The following is a 26,741-nucleotide window of genomic DNA, read 5'->3' as shown; positions in this document are numbered from 1 at the left end:
GGAAAGACTTAGATATCCCATTTCTACTTCATGTTTCTCTAAGTCTAAGACTTCAAAAATAGCATTTGGAATAAAACTAAAATTTGCATATCTATTGAACTAAGTCTCTTCACTACTCTTCTTAATGTTTCTGATTTCCACTTCTGCCAGGAAATAAGAAGCTTTTAAGACCTGACAAATGCACTACTTCCCTTTACCTCACTTCTCCAGCTGCACTGGTTCATGGTCATATGGAAGGGATAAAACAAACACTCGGTAACGGGGTTCAAACAGCAGGTCCAACATACGAATACCTGTAAAATATCTATTGGCACGCAGACTCTGTTCATTGATCCTTTATCCTTTCCCCAGCTCACTGCAGATTCTTAAAGAGGAAACAGACTCCTGGATCTGCAAACCTTGGCTCTTTTCCTTGGTGAAGGTTGACCCTCCACTACAACTAGCACTACTCCACTAGTCCTGTAACTTACTTTAATTTTTTTCTTGACTTCACTTCAGAGGACTGGGCATGGGCTACCCAATAATTTTGATTTATTTGTGACAAATTAAATACTTCACCTCTGCAGCTGTTCTCCAACCTGTTGATGCAAATGAAGGTTAAAAGTAAATACACACAATTTGGCCAATTTTGTCCTAATATGCCTCTCAGCCCCTCCACGCCCTACCAAAAAAAAAGTCTTTCTCTGGTGGTCTAGCAGTGGTCTGATCCTGACTCCAGGATTCAGCGCTCTCACTGGAACTAGATGATCTTTAAGGCTCCTTCCAACCCAAATCATTCTGTGATTCTAGTAAGAAGGGCAATTCTCTCGACTCCTACAGCAGAATCTCCTGCCTGACAACTTTATCCAAATGCCCTGTATTTGGTCCTGCCAAGACTGCAGGCAGTTTGCACCATGGTCATCCCCAAGATTCTTGCCTGAATGCTTACTTGAAAAAGATAAAAAAAACAATTATGCAGTGCAAATGGGAAGGAAATGATTGTTCAGTCCTGAGGAAATATATTTCCATTTGTTTCTGTCTAACCTTCTCTTCCTCCATTTGTCTTGAAGGAAACTGTTTTCAAGGAAAAAGCAAACATAAAAGCAGAATAAAAGTTTCTTATTTGCTTTGTAAAAAACATCTCTGTCCTCCAGTCTCAGCTAACATTTTCAGCTCTAAGAAAGAAAGGGGAAGAAACACTGAAGAGAAAAGCAGAGTGGGAAATAACGTGAAGAAAAAGCCATGCATGTAAAATTAATTAGCTGAAAAATAGAGAGGTCTTCAGAGTAAAAAGGTGAGGAATCAAAGTAGGGAGAAGTACGAGCTACTAGTTCTGGGTGAAGAAAGACTGAGGTAACATATCTTCCTGAATTAAGTACCTGGATTATCTTCCATAATATTCAGAGCCTCAATAGCAGCAGCAGCTAACAAAGGAGGTAGGGATGCAGAAAAGCAGTAGCCTTGACCAGACAGTCTCTGTGGAGTTAAAAAAAATAATCAAATTTTTGTGTAGCAGTACAGGCAATGTTTTAAAAGTTCATTCGTATGCACATAAACAAACTCTCCCCTCCACACCTATCAGTACATGGAAGAATTTAAAAGCAGGTCTCCAATTCATCTACAGTATTTCATAGAACCAGCTAGTTTCCGCATGGAACCAAATACTGCATAATCATCCATTCATAATACTCCTTGCAAATTGATATTAGTAACTAAATCTCATTTCTAAGTAAGTAATCATGCCACACCAATTAAAATGAGACCTGGCTTACCTGATGGTCAATAATAAAAGATCTTCCACAGCAAAATCCTCCAATAGAAGCCAGTGAATTTTCCATGTTTGCACTAATAAGATCTATATCATCGATCTGTCAGTTAAACCAACAAGTTATTTAGAGATGTTTTTGATTACATGAAGACTATTTATAAGTTAAATCTATTAAAGAGATATCTTGTTTCATATTATCATGAATACTAGAGAAGATTCACCAAACTATCATATAAGAAAATGAAGCTACAACTGAAATAATAATTTTAAACAATACAGAAAGGACTTTAGAAACTGAGATTTCTGGACCTGTAAATAATTTCCACAGGCTCTCTTTCCCAGGCGTTGCAATGTGAAGAACACAAACAGATAAAACAAATTATTTAGATACTGGTGACGATTCCACAAAGCATTCAGTGTGACAGTGTCCTTTAAAAATATAAGTAGTGCCACTGTAGTCAGTAGGAGGTAGAATGTGATACTGAAAACGGACTTTGAACCTCAGAGGCACAACCGTTTTGGGTTTTTTCACTTCAGAGCTGCAAATACTTTTTTTTTTGCCAGGCTCTGAAAGACTGTGTCTATAAATGAAGTTAACTAAAAAAGTCAGTTAATTGAAAATTAATTTAACATAGAAGTCAATTAATCAGTTGGTAGTTGGCAAGCATCACAGTAACACTGGTTGTTTCCTTTTCTAAATTAATTTTTTCTTTTCCATATTTGGTAGTAAGACACTCTAAGTGAAAACAACAGGACATAGAGGGTACAGTCCTAAACATTGTTAATGCCATAGGTATTAGAAAACAGTTGCATAATTTGCTCCTGTGCAAATCTCTCATTCACAACAAAAAAAGCACGTACATTTATTCCAAAGTGTTCAGTAATTCCTCTTCCATGTTCTCCAAGGACTCCAAAGGAAAGGCTCTCCTCCAAAAATATTCTAACTTTGTACTTATACTTCAACTTTATCTAAAACAAAGAAAATTGTTTAAAATATAAGACAAGTCCATCAGAATCTGGTAACAAAATGCGTGGGGGAGGTAAGGCAAAGAAAGAAAAGGACGGTATTCTGAATACTGAACAAATGTCAGTGTTAGAGTTGTGTTCTGTCATTAGTACATTTTAAAAGCCTTCAAAATTATTCCACCATGTAATGCCAGAACAAATTTCATAAATGTTCACATATAAAGAAACTGTGATTTTTTTTAATAGATTATCAGGTACTTTCAAGATGATATGTTTTCGTAGCATTTCTTCCATTATCTACTGGAATAGAGCCTGAATAAAAAGCTGTTTTATGCTGAATAGAAAATATTTTCCTTGGAGTCACTGTTCCTGTGTGTGTGAAGTTGTGTGAAGGTTTCTTTGAAACTTTTTTTTAAATAACCTAGTTTATGATTCAGTATCATACAGTGTAGCTGAAAATACATTATATTTTACGGGTTAAAAACTAAGACTATAACCAGATATTAATTTCTAAGACTCAACAGCTTCAGATCCTAATCAGAAGTTTCAAAACAAGGTAAGATTTGAGATCACCATTTCATGAACATATGAGAAAGCAGGAAGGTAAACAAAAAAACTGCATGCAGGGCTTTTCAATGTAGGCTTAATTACACAATACCATTACTTCATTACCATTTCATATGTAGTTCAAAAGGCAAAAAAAGTTCAAAAACCACTTACCAACTCTGGAAGAGGGCAAATGTCTCCTGTGTTCATGTACAGTCCTTCAACTACAATAAACCTTCGGGTTACACGGGCCTTGCGAGGATTCTTCAGAGAAAGACACGGTTTCAGTTCATATCAATTTTTACTAACAAGCAAAGCTCTGAAGTTTTTGATAGGAAGGGGTTTTTTTTAAGGGAATGGTCTCTTTTTCAAAGAAGCTCTTACTTTAGTTTAAACTAAATTTAATTTTTCATCTCTAACAATAGTTGAAATGCCTCATTGGACTACTTTTTATTTTTATTTTATAATAATTTTAAAGCTTTTGACTGATAGACAAGATTTAAGATGCCTCGTTTTGCAAGAAATCATAACCAATCCATTTGACCTTTAGGCATAAAACACAAACAATGCACCTGGAGAACAAATACTACAAATTTTGCTGTCTCATATACTGAGCATTAGTCTAAGCCTTTAGATGACTTTTCAACAAGTGGTTGAGCTCAGGTGGTTTGAGCACCAGGATTCACCATGCAGCACAAACTTCATAAAACACAATGCAAAAGTATTCATAACACTCAAGTTACAAAGTCCTTGTCTTCTCTCTGAACAATGTATGCCATAAATATACCTTGCACTTGTTTCTGCTTAAACTTCAGAGGCATAACTTGAGCTTTGCAGCCTTAAAATGCCGTTCCTCCGTTATTTACTTTAAACCTTACTGATATTTTCTGATCGAGGATATCAAGTCATGCTTCTTATATTTTTCAGTTCTTGTAAAAAGTTGGTTCAGCAAACATCTATTTGACTTTTCCGAGTGACAGGCATAAACTAGTCGCAGTCCACTCCACAAGCTGTACCAACTCCAGTGGTATGATCTACACTTTTCTACTCAGAACGTCTTAATTATACACACATGGTCTGTATTAAGCTCTTGCCCACCAACTTTATGTTCACATTCAGCTAATTACATTAAGAAACTTTAACCATGTAGCTAATTCAAAGCACTCTGCTCCAACAAACCAAATGTGTTACACAAATTAGTCTGACAGCCACATCTAAAAACCCGTGTAAACATTATCTGACAGAATGTATTTTCCATGAAGGTATGTTAACTCGTATGTTATCTATAGATTTGCTATTAATCAGATCCATTACTGATTTACACAGATGTTAAGCTGATTGACACTTTATCTACTTTACTTTTTCTATGTGTTACCCCCAGAACCAGCTTTCTTCTTCTGGCCTGTAACTTGCCAGCACTCCGTGAACAAACCATATAATCATGATAGCTACTCAGTTAATTCTTTTAAAACTCATTTAACCAAGTTCTCTGTACTTGCTGATCCTGATCTTAGTAACAGTTTTTGGACACCCTTTAGCACTACTGTCAGAATGAGAAGAAAGACATCAAACTGACTTGAATTTTTCAAGAGAGAGAATATCTCAAGAGCTGAATGCAAGACAGGGGAAAACCAAGAAAAAAAAAATCAACTATGTTGATTCTATAAATTAAAGGGTTAGGACTAGCCATTTTTGCGTTGATTTTATAATGTGGTATTTCCAGTCATAATTAACTTGCATAATTTATTAGGTAAATGCAGTTACACAAATTTCTCAGAGACCTAAAAATCTCTGCAGTAGGATTTTAAAAAAAAATTGAACAATATGTCACTTCAGTCACCTGTCCGTAAAGATATCCCCCTGCTACTAATTCCCGTGAGCTCAATTCTAGTCGTTAGGCAGACAAATACAAATTAATACACATATATTTTAAAATTATCTTAATTACATAAGCGACATTAACTGTACAATAGAGATTTATGAAAACTGAGTAACTGCCTATATAAGCACTGCATCCACTCAATTACAAGACCCAGTAAAAAAACGTGGGGGAGGTGGCACAAAAGAGTACAAATATTTCTTCAAAGGAATGGTACCTTTTGATCTTCAGTCTCTTGTTCTTTCAACAGTCGTTCAAGGTCAGCCATATCATTATGCTTAAACAACTTGATGTTACTACGAGATGCTTGTAATCCCTTCTGAATAGCAAAGCAGGCAGCTTCATCTCTGTAAATACAGCAAACCCCTCTAAGTTTGCACTCGGTTTAACAATTATTCAAAGGAAGCTGTCTTGCTTTTGAGCAGATATTTGTAGATAAAAGCAGATTTTTTTTTTTTTTAAAGCGCCTCGTATTTTAGTTACGTTTTGAAAATTTATTTCCAAAGTTTCTCAATTTCCCTACGCACTACAGCAACTAAAAGCAAGCCAACAGGTTTTTTTCTTGATGTGTACACTGGTCCTTTTGTTTGCATGTGACAGCAGTTTCAGCAGGACGTTTCATGCACCAGGAAAAATATCATGGTAATCATTCCAGAAACTTCTGACTCTGTTTGCTCTGGATCTTAGAAAAAAAAGCTCAAAGATGTGCCTTTTACATTTATAGCAGTATTCAAAATATCATTTTTAATGTCCTTTGGGAATAATTTCTCCATGTTCAGAGAACAATCTGCCATTTTTAAGTGTTGGAACAGCAAACTTCCAAGTATGATGGGATATGCAATTTCACAGTATGAGATAACTAAATCCAGGTTACACTGGCATCCTTGAGTAGTGTCACAGTCCTGGTCATTTGTCTCAAAATCGCTGATCAAATATATAACCAATATGTGGTCATTAACCAAAGACGGCCAAAAAGCATGATTAAATTTAAGAAAGAACTTCTGTAGAGAAGTCAGACAGGCTGCAAACTCTACACTTAGAAAAGAGAGCACCGAAGAAAGATTTTTTGGCAGACAAGTACAAAAGTATCAGTGTGTTGTGGCTTAACCACAACAGGCAGCTAAGCCCCACACAGCCACTCACTCGCTAATCCCACGGAGAAAACGCATCAATTCCCTGCCTAAAAATCAAATGCATCAATTGAAATTAGTACGTATCATATTTAAAATAGGTATTTCTTCATATTTTTCATAAAACGTTCAAGTTAATCTGTGAAATTGCATGTCATAGAAACATTCTGGATATTAAAGATCTAAGTACTAAAAGAATCAGAAAGCTTAAGGAAAATCCATTAACTCTTAACTAAATCTAAGCCCTCTTCTTTTGCCCAGAAAGTTGAGTACTGTTACATTTTTTCTCCTGGCTTTTCACTCTTCCCCAGACAAATTATCACTGGCTGCTCTCAGGGACCAGATACATACTGGGCTTGCTGAATCCTTTATTTGACCCTGCATAGCTCCCTTTGTGTTATTTTAACATGTACCAACAGTTATCCAACTAAATCCACTGCAAACAGGCACGAGGGGAACAACTGTCCTGGAAAAAAAGGTGAAAAGCCAGCAGTAAACAGGAGAACAGCAGTATGACTGTACAGTTTATTAAGAAGAAAATTACGTATTAGAATTATATTAGTTCTTGAATGCACATGTTATTTTGCTTTTTCTTCAGCTGAGTGCCCAGGTCTGCACATTCATGATCAAAGCAGTAGCTGATTTCAAGTATTTAGCAAAGAAAATATATTTGAGCTTGATATACTTGATCAAAACAAGCAATATTTCTAAATGTGCAACTTATTATGATTAGCAATCTTGAAAAATTGAAAGGAAAACTCCTTAATCTGGAATTTCCCAAGTAGAAAACAACACTTACACAAACACAATGTCCCCTCTCTTTGAATATGCAGGAATAGCACTGGCAATTGTTGCAAATCCATACGAGTATATAATAGCTTCCTCAGTCCTCATGAATTTTGCAAGCCTTTCTTCTAATTCTAAGTGCACATCTATTTGAGAGAAAAATTGAAAAGATCTTATATAGCTAACTTGTTTTTACGTCAGAAAGACTACCACTGCTTTTTATCAATTATCTAATTGAAGGAAACACAACTTTTATTTGTAGGAAGAGTATTACAATAAGTAACTTCCCAAAACCCAGTCGCAACCAATCCATCCTCACTTAAACTGACAAGTAACCTGATACTAATCGCAAGCTTTGACAGATCTGAAAATATTTATGCAACACGTTTCTCTGATGTTCTTATGCAATGGTAATTAAAATCTTCGTGTGATTAGACCACAAGTAAATTATGTAGAGTTCCTGGACTGTGACTAGAGAGCACAGTTACTACAATCACACAAAAATTATGTAATTTATAGCAATTAACAAGGTCCTGTTGGCAGACTGTCGGTTCTTCCAAGCTGATGCTTCCACTACACAAGCACAGCTATCACTGTAACAGAAAACTGCTCTTGTCAGACTGCAAATCACAAACCACCTCCTGAACACACTTCAGTCAATTGAAAAGGTCACATCTCCAAGCTAGAGATTACTTACCCTTAAGATAAATTGACGCAATTATACACACAAGCATTTCCCAAACGAATTTGGTCAAAGTGACCCATGTTAGAAATAAAATATGAAAAAGGGTATATAAATGTGGTATATAAATACCACCTGGTGAGTGAATTGTTGCTGCAGAAAGGTAACCACAGCATTAAGTATTCTGCCTAAGCAAAATAACCTGTATCAGACAAACTGTTATTTCTGCTGTCTAACTCTCTTGCCATTACCTGCTTCTCATAGCAAATGTCAAGAGAATTATGCCTTTTATCAACTGGAAATAAAAAGTTACTGTGTGACTTGAAAGATCCCTACTGGCCCAATGTTACCTTTTTGCAATTATTATTGAAAGTTCACTGAAACTAAGATCTAGTCAGGCAACATCAGTTATGTATGGATTCCTTCAAGAGTCTATGGCGCATGGTTATGTCAATCTTGCTCTTTCCAGCCAGACACCAATACCAAGGGTGTAGAAAGAAAAGATATTGCAAAAATCTCAACTTTGCCACAGCAAACATATCTAGCATAACCTTTCCCGAAGAGGACACATCCATCTCATTTATATATTTATGCAAATAAAAGCAAAAGGTGTTTCTTCAAACAACAGCTTCCCAATCACAGTCGAGAGCAATTTTATCCATAGCCTGCAAACTATAAATCTCCAACAGTCCTTCCCTAATGTTCACCTGAGCATCAAAAAATGGAATGGAAAGGAATTCTTTTATTTGGTTTTCCCACTGGTTTTAAATGAAAGCAGCTTAATCACTCATTATTTGGAAGTTTTCTTTTGCATCCTATCACTTTGATCCAGCTGCATGAGATGTACCAAACATTTAGAGAAAATCAAAATAGCCTTTCTTCTAAAAAGCCTTTGGAAGGAAGGATACTGATTGGATTTAGCTCATATACTTTCTGACTGAGATTTCAAGTAGTCCTTTATCAGAATTTTTGTGTCTTTTTCTTCACTGTTACATGGACTTCAGGATCAATGGAACAATCTTCAGTGAGGTCTCAAAACATGAGAGATGACCTTTGATTCAGTTATTGAACAAAAAGCTCAAGAAAGATGGGTAATAACCAAAAATAAAAAACCAGACTGGCCCCATGGTACTTAAAGCATGAAATATAAACAACATTCAGCCAAAAATGTTTCTTCAAGCTCTGTCAATAGAGAATAACAAATTAGGGGAAACAAGGACTGAACTACTACTTTTGAGTGGTCAGCTACTGATATCTAAGGGGGAAAAATATTTTGTTGGAGTGTAAAAGACTACTTACATAATTTAACTAAAAAACTGAAAAAGATAACGACCATCACAGTTCAAATTCAGAACTTGCATCCTTCTCACTGGGCAACAAGCACCACTAACTAAGCAACATCTAGGTAGAAACAGTGGGCAAAAGAAATATTGTCAGCCGTAACATCTAACAAATACATTCACATTTGTGTCACAGAAAGAAGGTTTACAAGCCTAAGTGAATTCTGCCAAGGGCAAGAACAGTTAAGTTCAAAATGACACACATTTGGTGCATCATTACATAAGGGAATGAATGCTTTGTGTAACTGTGGGATTGGAAAGTGTTAAGGCACTATTAATTAAGATTTCACCATGATAAAAACAGAATACTATCTGACTCTCTTATTTTTATTGCAATCCTTTGCTTTAGTCTGGTTTCATCACTTGGATTAGCCTAGCTTGACTGAAAACTGCAAACACCACCTAAAGTGCATTTGGACAGAGATAAGACTGTGACAGCTTACAAATTATGAAACCTTAACACAGCTAATATTGTTAATAACTGCTAAGAAGTGCCATTTTAGTGCCTACCATGTGCTCACAGGCAAGTCAAAAGCAGAAGTGAGACCGAATCCTACATTATCTTTTATATATTTTATCCAATAGGAAGACCTAATCTTCTAAGTAGTACCAATCTTGTGGCTGATAGGCAACCAACCATAACCTAAAAAAAACCCCACCACCAAAGTGATACACCCTTCACCTGTCACTATGGAGAAAACACACACAAGTATTCAGCATTCATTGTGTGAATACACAAGTATTTCAAGATCATCATAGGATGAAGGCACAGATACATTTTTCAGGGATACAAAGTAAAAATGTTGTAATAGGGACTCATTAAGTCTATGTCTTAAAACTGGCATAGATATGAAGAAATAAATTATACCATGATATCCACGTTTCAAATAAAGAGATCTCTAATACTGATAGAACATATCAGCACCTAAGAGGGGAGAAGCCTGAGCAATAACAATTGACAATTATCAATCAAATTCTACATAGTTAAGTAGGAGGAAATTGTGTGTAGTTCTGCACAGAAAAAGACTTATTTACCAAAGTCACAGCACACAAAAAATTGAGTGAAAAGTTTAAGGTATACAACATTAATGATGCACGATGCAAGTGCTTCTTCTTAGAGATTCATAATCCTGCAATACTCAAATGTTTCACGACAGGTGAAAACGGGAAGACAGTTTGGCACTGAACAAGTACATCAGGAGTTTGTCTTCCGTTTAAAATCAAGTCTCCATTCCTTTATCTGTAAAAGTTATCTCAAGGAGGTCAGTATAACATCACTTCTCTAGTGATGTCATACAGATTAGAGTCCCTGCTTTGTGAAATGAAGCACTTACCCAAAATTTCATAAGCCAATGAATAGCAAAAGCTATCCAGTTTGCGTCTGAGGATTAGATTTCCAAAGAGGGCAGGAAACAAGCCAAAGAATCTCTCTTACTAGAGAAAGTCAACTTTTAATCAGTGTGTTTCAAACAATTACTAGAAAGAAACAAAGCAAAAGACTTCACAGAATTTAAAATCAGCTTGGATTCAAAAGGTGGGAGGCATTGGTCCACAAGTTTTGTTGAGCATTTCAGTGGTCTGGTTTTTTTCAGGGGCAGGGAGGAATGGAAAGCCCATGTGAATTTCAACAGACCACTGCTAAACTACCACTGGTGAGGGAATTCAGTTTCCTAAAAGTTCTCTCTCTACTAATCATTGGGCTACCAGCACGTTCCTCAGAAACGAACCACGGTTCTAGGTTAATGAACAATCTGTAAGATTGATACCAAAGACTCAGACCTGTTCTGAAATACAGAAATCAAATCAAATTAGGTACAGCACCGGGTTGATCAACTAAAGGACTACCTTGAGTAACCAAGAAAAGTTAGTCTTGAATTTGAGTCAAGGCTACAGGAAGCTAACTCTGAAATAGTTTGAGTACTCAGACACACTTTGAATTCCATTGCCTCTGGGAAGAGATTGGAAAGTTCACAAGATGAGTTGATGGTTTCAGCCTGCAACTGCAGCTATTCATATATTACTCTTCAGTTTACATGCAAAATATGAATGCCTGTAAAGAATTATTTCCAGAGCCTCATATTTAACAACTTCCTACTTCTTAAAAAGAATGAAAAAACACCCTACCTTAGTAACACCAGCCATGTCATAAAATCTCTCAATTACAACACTAAAGTTATCAGTAATGAAAAACTTCAATTACAGCATTAGATAAACGTAACTAGCAATCCTTATCACAGAAATCAGACTGCCCTCTTGTGGTCTACTTAGAAACTTTAATTTACACTTTTACTTACGCTTACATACACCATGCATTATCAATTCTAATAGGTTTACTTTTTCTTTCTACTGCGGTGACCAGAACCAAAACAGATCATACCATTTGCAATTCTCCTCCAAGACCAGCATCAGAAAGAGTAGGAAAAAAAATAAAATAATAAGAAACAAAGCTAGGAACAACAAATGCTACCAATCCTCAACAATTACAGTAAAATGTGTGTTAGAGGATAACTGTTCCTCAAAGCAGCAGAAATAACTTTTTGCTTATATACAGGACTGTTTTGGCTGACTTACCAAACTAGTCTGACCCTTAAAGGCAGATCAAAGAAAGTTACTCACCAAAAGTACCATAGAATCCTCTAGGTCCACAAGTGCCAACACCGTATTTCTTCAGAGATGCCTGGGCTGCACTCTTTAACAGGAAAGAATTACATGAAATATTCCTGCACTAACTTTCTAACTCTCCTTTATGCTTCACACTGACAATTTTACACCACTGTACACAGACCAGTTTTTGTATGACATAACATGACCTGCTTTACATAAAGGATAATAATGTACTGATTTCTACTAATTAATTTCAGATCAAAGCTACTTTAGACAAGTGTTTAAGCATCATTCATTTTATTCTATTACGTAAGGACATTAAATAGTAATCTAACCTGATAATCAGCTAGTATGCAGCAGTACACCAGGATTAAACTTTAGCAAAAAATACAAACTTAAACAGCACAAAATTACAAGGTTTATAACCTTCCTTGCTGCTTTAGAAGTCCATGTTTTCTGAAGTTATTCTTATTGTCAAGATAACAGACAAACTAGAAGAGGAATAATCACACAAATACAATAATTGGAAGAACTCACCTTAACCTTTTCATTATCCAAAAGTCCAAGAAAGTTAAATGATGCAAAGTTTATACATTCCTTCCCATTAACAGTGATTATATGGGTGGGAGGACTGAAAAAAAAAAATTACAGGCCTACTGTTATGAATGAGCAGTTGCCATTTTCATAAAAAGTCAAACAGCACAGAGTTTTGTTTTTCAACAATAGAAGGTACACAGGTTTTTCAAGGCTCTCTTTCCACTTCTTCCCTTGCAGCTGCCAATCAATATTTAAGTTCAGTGTCAAGTCACAAATATCCTACTATAATCAGCAAAACCACTATTCCTGTAATTTAATAAACTCCTACTATGTTCCTGACATAATTAGTAATTCCTTGTTGAAAATTTAATTCATAGAAAGATGAATCCTGAGGAGACAAATAAAGCTTCTTCTTTAAAAGCACAGTCATATCTATTTGCAAGAAGGAATACTACAAACTAGCACTGAGCAATTTTCTCAATCAAAATTAAACAGGGCTGCTCAAATGTCAAATGCACGTGCATAGCTGCTCCAAATCTGGAGGCTCACAATATTTCAGTGGGTACATTTGGTATGCAAAGCAAATAAACTTGTAAGTTCAAGATATTCGCTGCAAATTAAGAAAAACACTGAACTGCTTGAACTTCAAAAAACCGCCATGATTTTGATTTATATCTGTTCACTTTAAAAAAATTAAGCCCATCAGTTGCTTCAACTAAGCAATGGTAAAAGTTTATATAACAGATTTGGAAAGCTTTCTACTAACACCGTGCACGTGCTGAGCATCTTTTGAATGCTGACCCTGTCCCCACAAAGGAGCTGTCCTGCATTACTGCAGTGCATATTCTGCACAGCAGTAGCATCATAGAAATGTGCAGGAAACTGCCACTGAGAATACATCTGGATCTGTTCACCTGTCTAGTTGATCAAGGAGCTGTACCAAGGCCTGGATATCCTAGCAAGTGAAACAACTACTTAGGTTCACAGATACCCACAAGAGCAGACCTACACCTATGCGTTTTGGCACTAACACGAGATTCAATATATTCCCAACATACTATCAAATCTGGTAAATTTACAACAATTTGCCTCACAGCTCCACCTCTCGAGCCTAACAAACACACTAATATTCGCCAACAACTTGGCCCTTACAAAGCTGCAGCCCTCATGAAAACAGGGTCACACTTTGCTATCAGAATTTTACCCAAACTTCTAAAGGAACACCTACAATTAGCCAGAAAACACTAACGGAAAAGTTTATTTTGGTGAATAATTATAACCAAAACATGGATGCTGACGGCATCCTAAAACCTGCTTTGCAATGTCAAAAACAATGTCTTTGCGAAACAAAGATACTGAAACACTTAATTTCTTTATCTTTTCATGTAACTCCCTTTTCCTACTGTAACACAATTCATTCACAATTCATAGGGACAACAGTTATGAGATACAGAGTGATCTAGCTGAAAGTGTAAATAAAAATACAATTTCAAGCTATATTCAAAGAACTTGCAAGCAAATCCTTCAGAAACTGTCTTTTAAGGACTGAAAGCATGTCAACTGTTCTTGGACCTCTCGTTTACGTGTTGCATATATTGAAAAATCAGTTGCAGAAGACAATAAAGTTAAGAAGGCACTAATGATGTGACTTATTTTAAAGTAGAACAAGAATCAGCACAAAAATTTTGCAGGTTCACTGTTTTAGGAAATAGATTTACATTTTCTGAATGAGATCTTGTGCAACTAAGCTATCTTGCATAGATTAGTTCACAGAAAGTCTCCTACAAGAAGTAACTAATTTCTGGACCCGTCGTGACTGACCCGTCATGGGTACCTTCTTCATCACTGATTCCAGACAGATTACTTTTTTAGTTTGGACATGTCTCTGCATTTTTGGCTTTGCTCATCATTTGGCAACCTTACTGGGATTATGCAAGTGTTCAGCAGAAAGGAGCATTATTATCACAGGGCACAGACTGCTCTGCATACTGAGAGGGGAGGAAGTATGCCGCCCCAACAAAAACGGGGTCAAAATTTTTGAAATATTTAGTTTTTTCCAGAGTGGTTATGAGCTTTTATAAGCCCTATCCACATACTACTGTAAATATGTAATATTACTTAAGATTGGTGAGGGTGGTGAGGCACTGGAATGGGTCGGCCAGAAAAGCTGTGGATGCCCCACTCCTGGAGCGGATGAGCAACCTGGTTTAGTGAAAGGTGTCCCTGATCATGGCAAGGAGGTTCTGATGACATGATCTTTAAAGGTCCCTTCCAAAACAACCAGTTTATGATTAGGAATTCTATAACTCACTACTCACAGACATTAAGACATGGACATCACGGAAAGACTATTTCAACAGCACAAATAAGGACCCCTAAAATACTAGTTAAAAAAGGGAAATGCTCTTGAGCTGAAATCAGGATGCAGACAACTTTTCTTTCTGTATTAATTCTGAAACATGGGATAAGCTCATACTCAAAGTTACAGTCTCATTGCTGTTGAGCAACTTGTGGGAAAGCAGTTAGTTGGCAGTGAAAAATATAAAACAAATGTCAAGTTTTCCCCACAGCCACTATTAAGTTTAACAGCCAGAAGACATTAACATTCTGTCACAATATATTTCCTAGCTGTTAGCACTGGAAAGTTCTAAAGAATTCAAACATTTTCTGAATCATTCTAGAAGATACATTTGTTCAGGCTTTTTTAAACATCCAACACTCCCTTTAACTCCACAGTACTGCTTGTTTCAAAATTTTGAACAATAACAGAAGGATTGTTCACATCACAGTTGATTATGAGAGAGAGCCCTCTTCCATGGCAGACTTCTCTGTGGTGGCAGAACCATCAAAATGAAGCTCACTATGACAGTAAATAATTGTGCTCTGTCACTAAATTATTTCAAATTATTAGTATCTCTGGAAGGATATTATGAATGCTTATCCAGTAAAAGTTACTGACACACAAATCTGAAACTTGTAAGAGGAAATGTCAGAGCAATTTCTGAAATAACTGTGACTCTCTCCTATGTCAGCACACATTTTAAAAGCCATGTAACACACAAGAAAGTAATGCTGAGCCATAAATTCCTCACAAACCAGCTTCACAATGCAGCATCTCCAATTCTGACTGTCCAAAGAGGAGCAACCTTTCAAGAAGTGCCAAGTGGCTAGATACAAAATCAGTTTCTTCTGAAGTGATTTGCGATGACATGAGAAGGTGGCAACCACTTCTGGAGGTCTAAGTCCACACATCCAGAGAAAATGAAACTAATTACTACCAAACAATACAGACCCCCCATGGAGGCAAAGATACAATATTCCTCCCCCACTCCCAATACTGAAAAAAAAAAATTAATGATAAAACTTAAAAGTAAGAAAGATTTTCTTAGTGATATAATCTCCACAATGTTGCAAAACCAAGACCATCTTTTCAGTGACATGCTCTCTAAAAATGCAATTAATTTATAAAAGGTTTTAAGGATATGGAGATGCTTAGTAAGTAATACACTTAAAAATATGGACATCAAGTATCTGAGTTGAAATAAAAATACAGAATGTATTTTGGTTACATTTACCCTGAAACAATGTTGTAATTGAGAGCTGGGTGATCTTTTGGCACAGGAGGTACAAGAGGCTCCGGCTGCCATTCTTCAATCAATTCTTCTTTTTCCTGATCAGGAGAACAGAAATACTGTTGAAAAAGGGAATTCCACTAAAAAATACATTATGCACTAATAAACAGTTGATAACAATTGTATCAGAAATCACATATGTTAGTCCATGTCACTTTTTTGAGACACTTAGAATTGATATAATCTCAGGATGTTAGCTGTAAAGAAACAGACCAAGTTGTGCCTGTGCATTAAAGATCTTACATGATAACAAAGAGATGAGATACTAATTTGGTGTCCCTGCCAAATTTTAATTAATTACAATCTGTTAATTATGAAAATCCTCCTCTATAGTTTATGTAATTGAATACAAATTGCATAAAAATTGAATATAAGTTGGCTCACTTTACATTCTCAAGTCCTCAACAGTGCTGTTTCAACAACAGTGGCATTAAAATACTTAGCAAAGTAACAAATATATGAGCAGGATACATTAGAGAAAAACTGACAAATGCACAAGAAAAGATAACAACAACTACTAAATCACATATCCCCCCCCCACCTAGCCATGGAGGAATACTGAGTGCACATTAGTTTTCAAAGTGCTTTAGACTATTTGGAAATAGTCTAAATCAGTTATATGATTCCAAAGGACATACAGTGAACCAGCAGAACAAGTGCACTTGTTCCCCATAAAACAGCCACCACTCAGGCAAAGCACCAAAACCATCCTTAATACGACAAAAGCAGAACTCTCACAGAGTATTACTTACCAGTACAGCAACCAGAACCTGACAACATATTGTAAACACACTAACTTTGAAGGGCATGACTACAATCAATTTGTATTTCTCTGTTTCAAAAAGGCTGCTTATTTCACTACCAAAACATAAATTCTACAACTGATTTTTAAAAACACCACAGCAATTTTTTTCCTTTTTAATTTTTTTTTCACAAATACATTTTTCAAAGCTGTACGAAATCAAATCAAGATATGCAGAAAAAAAAAAAGGGGGAAAGAAAACTACATTTAACAATTAGTTTCTGGCTCTCTGAACCCTAACCCAAACTGTAATTGGTGCTGAGACTGAAGTCCCCATGAGTGTCTCAGATCAGGAGTGCGGCTGCAGCAATGTTGGTGCCCTGCTGTGATCCCCGAGGTATGACTTTTCCAGCCTGATTATCCCTTGGACTCTGGACTTTCTGGCTCTCTGAAGCCTAATCCTACACATAATAGAATCTTGCATACATTTATGCATATACATAAAAACACTTTAGATACACTTATTAAATACACAGGGTTACCCACACACACCAAATGGCTTTGAGTAGTTGTATTTTGTTGGTTGTGGGTTTTACTTTTTAATTGCCAGATACCCTGGGTAAGATAAATACTTAGGCATAAACAGGTTCAACACAAATTATTAAAAAAGCTGCTTTGTGACCCAGGTTCTTAAGACAGGTAGCAATTTTGTTCATGAAGATAGTTCTCAGCTAGCACTAATGTTCTGAAAGAATGTCACCCCCCTCCCCATGTTAATATCCAAAGATTAATAATATTTTTATTTACTGATCCTCAAATAACAGGTCTTCAATTTCACAGTATTTATAGACCCACGTATCATCATGGCATAACACAAATAATGGTCATGCTAGTTAGAAATTTCTCGCTTTCAAATTATGCTCCTATACAAGAGAAACTTTACCTACATAGGGAGTCTTGGTTCAAAATTACTGAAAACCTTTACAAGAACATCTGCTCTCCCCTGCAGAACAACATCTGGTTAGTCTGTGAATGCTGTTCCTGCAAGACAGAGCTCTTGTGGCCTACATATTTCTCAGCCTTGCATCAAACATTTGCCTCTAACAGGAACTTTCCAGCCTCCAGACTAATACCACTTAAATAAAACACTTTCCATGCTACTACTGCAGTAGAAATACTAAAACTGAAGAAAACAACTCTTCACCCCATTTACAAATAGTGAGATGTGACTCCCAGTAGAATTTCAGAGATTTTGAGAGAAAAGCTCAGTATCATCTACTACAGAGTAAAATACATGTAAATCTGTAGGGCACCTTCCCTTCATGCATGGTTAAATGACACCATGCAAACTCCCACAGCCTGCTCCAGCTCACTGTCACCTTGACACTTTCTACAGATTTCACTTTGTGTGAAAAGCCCATAAGAATCTATGTCTAGCACCCTGTCTGGTCACAGATTTATTTATGCTTCTCAAAATGCCAAACTGTAAGGAATTTACACTATCAGAGAAGTACTCCACCTTTTTAGTCTATGCTTTGAGATCTCCTTACTTTGAAAGAGAACCAGTAGGAATACCTACAAACACTGTCATCAGAGGATGACAGTCAACCAGTTGAAAGCTGATTTCTGCACTGGATTTCATCGTACTCTTGCTACACATTTGACTGAACCCAGAAGTCACCTTCATGGTGGATTTCTTCACTGTTTTACAAGTGTGACTCCTAAGTGCACTACGTTGCACAATATACCATTCTAGTTCCCCAGGACAGACTGGTATAACACATCACATTAGGATGGCTGTGCAATAGTGGTTTTCTGCACTAATATTATTACACAGAGCCAGCTCTGCTCTGGCAGCAACCCCAACAATAATTCACAGAGAAACTTCAGGTACCATTACATGGGTAGCTGGCGTGAAGGTAGCGTAAGCTCTACCACCTGAGCTGGCCTATCTCCTCCAGTGGCTTTCTTGTGTGGTGAACTCTGGGCACCACAGCATGACTCAAACTAGAACAAGCCAGAAGGCAAATGAGCAGTCTCCTTGGTGAACAGCTGGCATATGCAGATCAACACACACACAGAAGTCTGGCTGTGTGGGATCCTGCACCGTATGAAACAGACCATACTGGGTCTGGCTGTGATGGTGGTGATTTTCTTCATAGCAGCTCATATGTTTGTAAAACACACGTGTTTTACACCTGCGACCAAAACAATGCTGGTAACACACTAAAGTTGTAGCACTTGCTGAACAGTCTTTAAAAAGTGCTACACCTTCTGTTTCTCACTCTGTCCCCACAGTGAACAGACTGGAGGACGCACCCAAGAGATTGGGGGGGGCCACAATCAGGCAGACAACCTGAACTAACCAAACATATATTTCATACTATAGGACATCACGCAGAAATAAAAGAGAGAGTTTTAGGGAAGTTAGCCACCTTTTCCGTGGGAACTGGCCTGTACTGGTGCATCCATGGGAGGTGTTGTGTGATCGCCTTCATGTCACTTGTCTTATTTCTTTCTTCTTCCACTTTTCCTTTGTTTATTAAATAATTTTATATTTACTCACAAGTTTTCTTGCTTTTACTCTTCTTTTCCCGTGTGAGCAGCTGTGCAGTGCTCAGCTGCCAACTGGGGTTAACCCACAACACAGACTGGTGTCAATTATCTGTGGATTTTTAGTGCAGACTAAGGAGGAGGCATATCTCTGCATGTTCTCCACAGCTATTCCCCTACACAAAATAAATGACCTTTTTTCACAGCAATTACATACATGGTAGAAAAAGAAATGGAACCACTCCATGCCTCTGATGTATCAGCTTGCTTAACTCCTCCAGCTGTGTAGATATGTAGAAGATATATTCACATTCTCACTTCACTGTTGCTTTTATGCTTACTTTCAACAAACATATCCGTAGACAAGACATTCCCTTTCAAATACAGTTCTTCCTATGGAAAAAACTACTTCCATCTTTGGAAGTCAATGGTAAAGCCAGCTAGACTAACTTGCATCTCCTTCATGGTTAGGCAGCCTGAACAAACCATCAAATCAAAGAGCATTCACCCATGACGTTGTTTTGCCATCAAGATAAAGGTAACAAAAAGTTAGAGGTGTCTTTGACACCTCAAGTCAAACCCTCTGATGCAACACAGCTCACAGCATTCTGCAACTTTTTTCTTCTGTACCTTCCAATGTTAATCAACATATCTAGCCTGTGCACAATTCAATTTTCAATCATTTTGGTTTTTTGCTAGTATTCACATTCCTTTTCACCCTTCAACCTAAGCAAATTTTGTATAAATCTCATCAGAAGAACCACAGCAATAATGTATTTGCATGCTTCTGTTTTTCAGAAAGCCTGTTAACTGCTGTCCTCTCAGTGAACTTTAATACTGTCATCCTGCAAAAGTAGGGTTATTTAAGCATAAAACAATTTCCAAATATTTTTCCCTCTCCTGATCCCCTTCCAAACCCTTGCTTCCACTGAGCTGCAGCAGACCAGCTACATGTGCAATCTCCCAACTGCTCGTTGTCCCTAGTTAAAATGACACACACCACTTCATCCCCACATACCACTATTAGAGATTTCTCTGAGCACTTTCTTAAATACCTCAATTTCAGCAAAATGGTCGGTCATGAATGAATATGACAGCATGAAACTGGATGATAACATCCAAGATACACAGAGAGATACCTGAGTGAAATCCTTACTTTGTAAGGAAAATACAGGTTTCAGCTTTTTCAGGTCACCAATTATGCAAGAGTCACAAAGAGCCTTTTCCCACTGAAAGAGGGAAAAGAGAACGGATCCACTGAAAGAGAACGGATCTTTAAAAGAAAAAAAAAATTATCCTTCAAAATACCAGAGACTGAAACCATCTGATGGAGGGAAACTCTACTAAATGAACCACACTAGTTTCTGGATGGACAATTAGAGGCTACTTTAAAGCCACAGTACATCTTCCTAGATGACCTGAACACTCAATGTTTCACGGCACAGGAGTTCCCTTTGTGTTCATTCCTCCTCTTATTCTTTTTTTGAGACAACTACACTGCAAAAGAAGAAAGTTGCTGCTACACTACAAAGTTTTGTGGAATCCACTGTAAACTCTCAGGGTTATTACTCACAGATGCCATATATACAGATTGATCATTTTCCTACCCTCTACGCTCTTACAGCTCATTTTGTAAAGCTTCCATTTTTAAAATAAAGCCATCCACTGATTAGAGCTAATGCCAGCTCTTCATAGGTTAGCAGTCACTGTCTCATCAGCTCTTTTTTTATTTCTCAGACTCTCAAACAGTGCTACTTTAAAAGCACAAACTGAAGCCTTTAAGCAATAAGCAGTTTCTGAGTCCAAAGTAAGCTCACCCTTTGAAATTCTAAAAAAGCAGCACCACTTGTAATGCAGCCAAATGTATCAATAGCTATAAACAGTTTCTCTAAGGAAAAATGTTTTCCCACCATACCTTAAGTGTTAGATCAGATCGCTCTTGAAGCTTATATGTCTTGGAGAATAGAAGTCTGATTATCCATAGAATTAGAATTCCTTCTAAAATGAGATGGTAAGCAGGGGCCTGAAAACAAAAGCACAAGAACAAGTCTACACAGAATTCTATTTGAAGCAGTGTGACACAACAGTTTTGTCCCTGCTAGTACACTCAGAAAACAACCCAAGGCTGATCATCAGCTCATATGTGTTTCTAAAGCAGTAAAAATTGTAGCTATATAAAAGTGGATTGCACTGCAGCTACTACTCATAGCTGTTAACTTGGGTTTGAATGGATTTAGTCTGCTGTTCATAAACAAAGCACACATTAAACTGACGGATTTCAGTTCCACACATCCACATAATTTGAATATTGAGGGTAAAGGCAGTTAAGTCACACAGGTTGCACCAGTCAGTACCTGTGAAGGCAGAATATTTCAAAACAAGTAGAAGTATCCCAAGAGCCTGAGGGTCTGTGTCATCTATACACAGTCACTTCAACCCTCCATTCTTTTAACCTAGAGTCCACCAGCAGGGACAACTACTATTATTTACCAAGAAAGCTAAGCCTAACCTTATAGCCAGCTTCTGTCAGTTTCACAGGCACTTTGATTCATCCTTGTGTCATTCACTCTCTTGTGTGGACATACTGTTTGGGAATACGTAAAACAAACCAGAACACAGAGTTGATCCCAGTTAAATTCAGCCTCTTTGGGTGTTTGGAGGGAGGAAAGTCAGTTTCCTCTGACAGTACAGTTAGTTTAAATCAGACTTGGAGTTATAGCATCAGCACTGGACACTTAAGTATTAACGATGAGTTTAGTCATTCAATTTCAGAAAGGCTCCTGTCTTTAAAAGACTCAAAGTGCACACAAATGAACACACTCTCACTTTAAGTCAGGGGAAGGGATCCCACAAATCAACACCTTCTGGTGGGATCTGACCTGCCAACAAAATAAGTGGAACATACCACCCGTCCAGAAATTAAAGGAAACTGAACACAAGTCTTTAAAACCACTAAGGAGTCCTAAGGCATATCAAACTGAAAATAACAAATCTATCTCTTGCACAGTACTTTTCAGTTTACCAAACTTTAAGAATACGTAGGTTAAACCTATGTATCTAAAGAACAACACATAGTACACTAACACAGAGGTCCCTGTGCTTTTCAGTGCCTACAATTATCCTGAATTCAGTGCACTAGAGCATGCTACCTGCTTCATTAGCTAAGCACTTCTATATTTGGACTGCAAATCCTTGCATAAATTCTCACCCTTAGCTAAAGGAAGGGATACAAGAACACCGCCTATCACCAGGACATCCTTTTTATTATCACTAAACAAAGCCTGGGTACTAACAAACACTGCTGATCACCCCTCAGGAAGGAACTCAAGCCTGAGCACTTAAACGCTCTTTCTTGCTTTGTGAACATCACTTGTTAAGTTACAAACCCTGACCCCATACTCAGAAAAACACTGTGAACCTGAACGCTTTAATGCTCTGGTATATGCCTTAAATGTTGCTTTATAACCTTAGTCCAAACAGCACATCATTTAGTCCAAAGAGTGACAGTTTAAATCTCTTTTATTTTAGAAACACAAGTACTGTATTACATAGAACAGTTTCAAAGCTGTGTTCACTTCCTCTTGTCCCGCTTTTTGCTCACACTGGATTGACTAATCGCTGTTTTCCTCGGCATATTTGAATTAGAAACACGGCAGACACCACGAGCAGACTTGTACCCAAAATCATTCTGATGGAGTTAAAGCAGGTTGACCACAATGAGGTCAGCAAGATCACTTCAGCAAGAAGAGTAATTCAGTCAAAATAAATAACGCAGTATGCTGTCAAACGCTACCAGCTCGTCCCAGGGAAATTGCCCAAACTATACCTATGTGCAAATGTCCAAACTATATCTGCATGCAAATCTATACGCCCAAATCTATACGCAGAGCGATGCTTCATAAAATTAAGTGTCTGCATCAGGCTGACTTTTTCGAGGCTGAAAAGTAACTTTCACGTGAAATTTTCACGTGAAAAACCGGTCCGACGGACTAATTTGAAATGAATTTATAAACGCGGAGAAACGGGACGTGCGTCTGTCTTTCCAACACACAAGCGCGGTGCCCACACGCCCGCTCGCAACCCGCGCAGCGCCCTCACCCGCGACCCCAGACCCAGCGCCCCCCGCCGCCCAGCGCGGCGTTCCAGCGCCGGCGACACCTGCCCGCCCCCTGAGCCCCAGGCCGCCCTCACGCCGCCCCGCCGGGCCCGCACCTCGTAGAAGGCCTGCACCATCTCCACGAGCACCCACTGCTGACCCGCCGCCGCCGCCATGGCCGCGCCCGCCGCTTCCGCCACCGCCCCCGCGCGACAGGGGCGGGCCCGGCGCGGCGGCGGCAGCGCCCCCTGCTGCCCCCGGGGGGCCTGCGCGGAGGGCGCGGGGCGGCTCCTCACGGGAGGGTGGGGTTGAGAATCGTGGAATCGCGGAACCGTGTAATCGGCTGGGCTGGAAAAGACCTCCGACATCATCAATTGATCCAAGCCCGCCGCGGTTACCAGACCCTGGCACTGATGCCACATCCAGTCTCCTCTTAAACACCTCCAGGGGCGGTGACTCCACCCCCTCCCTGGGCAGCCCATTCCAATGCCTGATCACTCTCTCTGGAAAAAATTTCTTCCTAATATCTAACCTAAACCTCCCCTGGCAGAGCTTAAGACCATGTCCTCTTGTCCTGCTGCTGGTTCCTGGGAGAAGAGACCAACCCCCACCTGGCTCCCCCCTCCTGTCAGGGAGTTGTAGAGAGTGAGGAGATCTCCCCTGAGCCTCCTCTTCTCGAGGCTGAATAGCCCCAGCTCCCTCAGCCTCTCCTCACAGGAATTGTACTCCAGTCCCTTCCCCAGCCTCATTGCTCTTCTCTGGACCTGCTCCAGCCCCTCAATGTCCTTCCTGAGCTGAGGGCCCAGAACTGGACACAGCACTCCAGGGGTGGCCTCACCAGTGCTGAGTCCAGGGGCAGAATCACTTCCCTGCTCCTGCTGCCACACTGTTCCTGATCCAGGCCAGGATCCATTGGCCTTCTTGGCCACCTGGGCACACTGCTGGCTCATGTTCAGCTTCCTGTCCATCCCCACTCCCAGGTCCCTTCCTGCCTGGCTGCTCTTCAGCCACTCTGTCCCCAGCCCGTGGGGCTGCAGGGGGTTGTTGTGGCCAAAGTGCAGGACCCGGCACTTGGCCTGGTTGAACCTCATCCCATTGGAATCAACCCAACTCTCCAACCTGTCCAGGTCCCTCTGCAGAGCCCTCCTGCCTTCCAGCTGATCGACACTCCCCCCCAGCTTGGTGTCATCTGCAAATGTGCTAATGGTGGACTCAATCCCCTCATCCAGATCATCAGTAAAGATATTAAACAGGACTGGGTCCAACACTAATCCCTGGGGGACACCGCTAGTGACTGGATCCCTACTGGATGTAGCTCCATTCCCCACCACTCTCTGGGCCCGACCCTCCAGCCAGTTCCTGACCCAGCACAGAGTGCCCCTGTTCAAGGCATGGGCTGCCAGCTTTTCCAGGAGTATGCTGTGGGAGAGGTGCCTTTTTTTGGCGTTGTCTGCCTCCTACGCTGTCATCACTCCAAGCCACTGTTTTCTCTGGCGGCCCTGTGGTCAGAGAGTGAGGCCAGACTGGCATGATCTCAGCAAAATCATAGAATCACAGAACGTGGAGGATCTCTTCAAGTTAGAACGGACCACAGTGGATTATCTGGTCCAACTTCGCTGCCCAAGCAGGGTCATCCCAGACTACAGTGCACAGGATTGCATACAGCCTGTTCTTGGATATTTCCAGTGAGGGAGACTCCACACCCTCTCCGAGCAATCTGTTCCAATGCTCGGTCACCTGCACAGGAAAGAAGTTCTTCCTTATGTTCAGGTGGACCTTCCAGTGCATCTGTTTCTGCCTGTTTGCCTCTTATCCACTGAGAAAAGCCTGGCTCCATCCTCTTGGCATCCCCCTCTTTAGACACTTGCATACATTGATGCATCCATTAGTGTTGAATAAATCAAATTAGCTGTGAGTTAGACTTGCTTAAGAAGATAAATGCGGATGTGTTTGTATATACTTCCTCACAACATTTCAAACCCAGTCCTGTTTGCTAACCAAGCTGTAGTTAGCTTGGTGTTGCATTCTCCACACAGCCCCCTGCTGTTCTAGGCTGGAACGGAGGTGAGGGGCAGAACTTGTGATTTAGTACCTCATCGACACATGATACACTTGCCACCTCTGTTCCTGTAACTGGTGACTTCATTGCTGAAAGGAGCAATTGCTCAGATACTTGCCTAATGACAGAACAGCAAAAGAAAAACCTGAGTATAGTGGAAATAATGAATAAATTCAAATAAGAGTCCAAATTACTACTTTAAGAGTCTTGCCAAAGTGAGTGGCCTTTAAAAGCCAAAGATTGTTGGGGAAAGACAAATGCCATGAAGGAAAAGATTAATGTTGAAGACCTTGCACAGATGCACCTGGGTGTGGGGGAGTGACTGAGTCCCTTGTGCAGAACTTGAGCGACTGCTTAAAAAGGCAGTAGAGAGGAGTGGGGGCTGTAAAGACTGCTTAGGAAGTGAGGTAGCTGTTGAACGAGATGCTTGAGAACTGTTTCACTGAAGCTAAACAACTGTGGAGGGTTTCTGATGATCTTCTGGGAGAGCACAATGGAGGTGCACCCCTTGGGGCTTCACTCACTAGTCTTCACCATGATTAGAGGAGAGAAACCCGAGCCAATAGTTGACCAAACAGATGATAGCAAAACCCCTGTGGCTGTTGCTAACTGCAGAAAAACAGCAAGTTACAATTTTACAGTAGCAGATAGTTAAAATCAGTGAACTTGACTTTCACACTAGCTGAAATTAATAGTAGTTAATTTCCCTGAGTTTCTGAACATAATGATACATTTGTTGAATTCCAAACTCTACACAATAAAGAGAAAAATGTGGCTTAAGGCTATCTGAAAAGTCAAGTCAGATAATAAATGTCTCTTTTGGTTTTTATCTGCATGAAGACTGTTGTGTTCACTCTTAAGTACTTCTGTGGCCATTGTGTCATGCTGCAGTCTTGGACTCTTGGGAGATGGCTGCTACTACCAGCCTCAAAGAATGTATCTGGTATGCAGTCCCAAATTGCCCCCAGAAATGTGGGCCACACTAGTTGTATTGGTAGGCAGAAGATTGAGTTACATCCCATCTCACCATCTGATTCTGACTTTCAGTGTTGGACATATATGTGTATGATTGGGAGACTGAGAAGTTGATTTTGTTTAGCACTGGGTGAATTGTTTCCAGAGTGAAATGCAGTGAAGTTAATAACGTACTAACCAGTAATTCTTCTGGCAGTGAATTCAGAGTTCCTGGCCTGGATCATCATAACACTGGACCTCTCATAATAATGAGCCTATCCCTATTGTTCAGCAGTTTCATTGTTTCAACATAGTGCAACTGCTGCTAATTGCTTAAGGGTGCTTTACTTCTGACAGTAATAAGAGAGTGAGGTGAAAGAAGAAGTTCTTTGCAATGGCAGTTTGTGACTGGGAAGAAAGGGGAGAGGAAAAACACCTTGAGTCTTTCTGTGAAATTAAAGTCCTGACAAAAGCTTTCGAAATAGTGC

At 39.1% G+C, this 26,741-nt stretch overlaps 1 protein-coding gene across 1 annotated transcript in view; it reads right to left on the bottom strand.

Annotated features, from left to right (window-relative positions):
* SPTLC1 (serine palmitoyltransferase long chain base subunit 1) overlaps nt 1–23,443 on the bottom strand; it is a 28,449-nt gene extending 5,006 nt beyond the window's left edge. Inside the window, exons 1-11 of the mRNA XM_032676111.1 lie at nt 23,357–23,443; nt 21,060–21,167; nt 15,793–15,887; nt 12,218–12,311; nt 11,693–11,765; nt 7,068–7,200; nt 5,356–5,485; nt 3,434–3,523; nt 2,609–2,716; nt 1,752–1,847; nt 1,359–1,455 (exon numbers count right to left, since the gene is read on the bottom strand). Of these exons, the coding sequence (XP_032532002.1) occupies nt 1,359–1,455; nt 1,752–1,847; nt 2,609–2,716; nt 3,434–3,523; nt 5,356–5,485; nt 7,068–7,200; nt 11,693–11,765; nt 12,218–12,311; nt 15,793–15,887; nt 21,060–21,167; nt 23,357–23,416 (1,084 nt within the window). The 5' untranslated portion in view covers nt 23,417–23,443. The remainder of the gene's footprint in view (nt 1–1,358; nt 1,456–1,751; nt 1,848–2,608; nt 2,717–3,433; nt 3,524–5,355; nt 5,486–7,067; nt 7,201–11,692; nt 11,766–12,217; nt 12,312–15,792; nt 15,888–21,059; nt 21,168–23,356) is intronic.
* Nucleotides 23,444–26,741: the final 3,298 nt, after the last annotated feature.

This window comes from Chiroxiphia lanceolata, chromosome Z (assembly GCF_009829145.1).
Source record: "Chiroxiphia lanceolata isolate bChiLan1 chromosome Z, bChiLan1.pri, whole genome shotgun sequence".
Classification (NCBI taxonomy): Eukaryota; Metazoa; Chordata; class Aves; order Passeriformes; family Pipridae; genus Chiroxiphia; species Chiroxiphia lanceolata.
The sequence above is the reverse complement of the archived record's forward strand: the minus strand, read 5'-3'. Positions and strand labels throughout refer to the sequence as shown.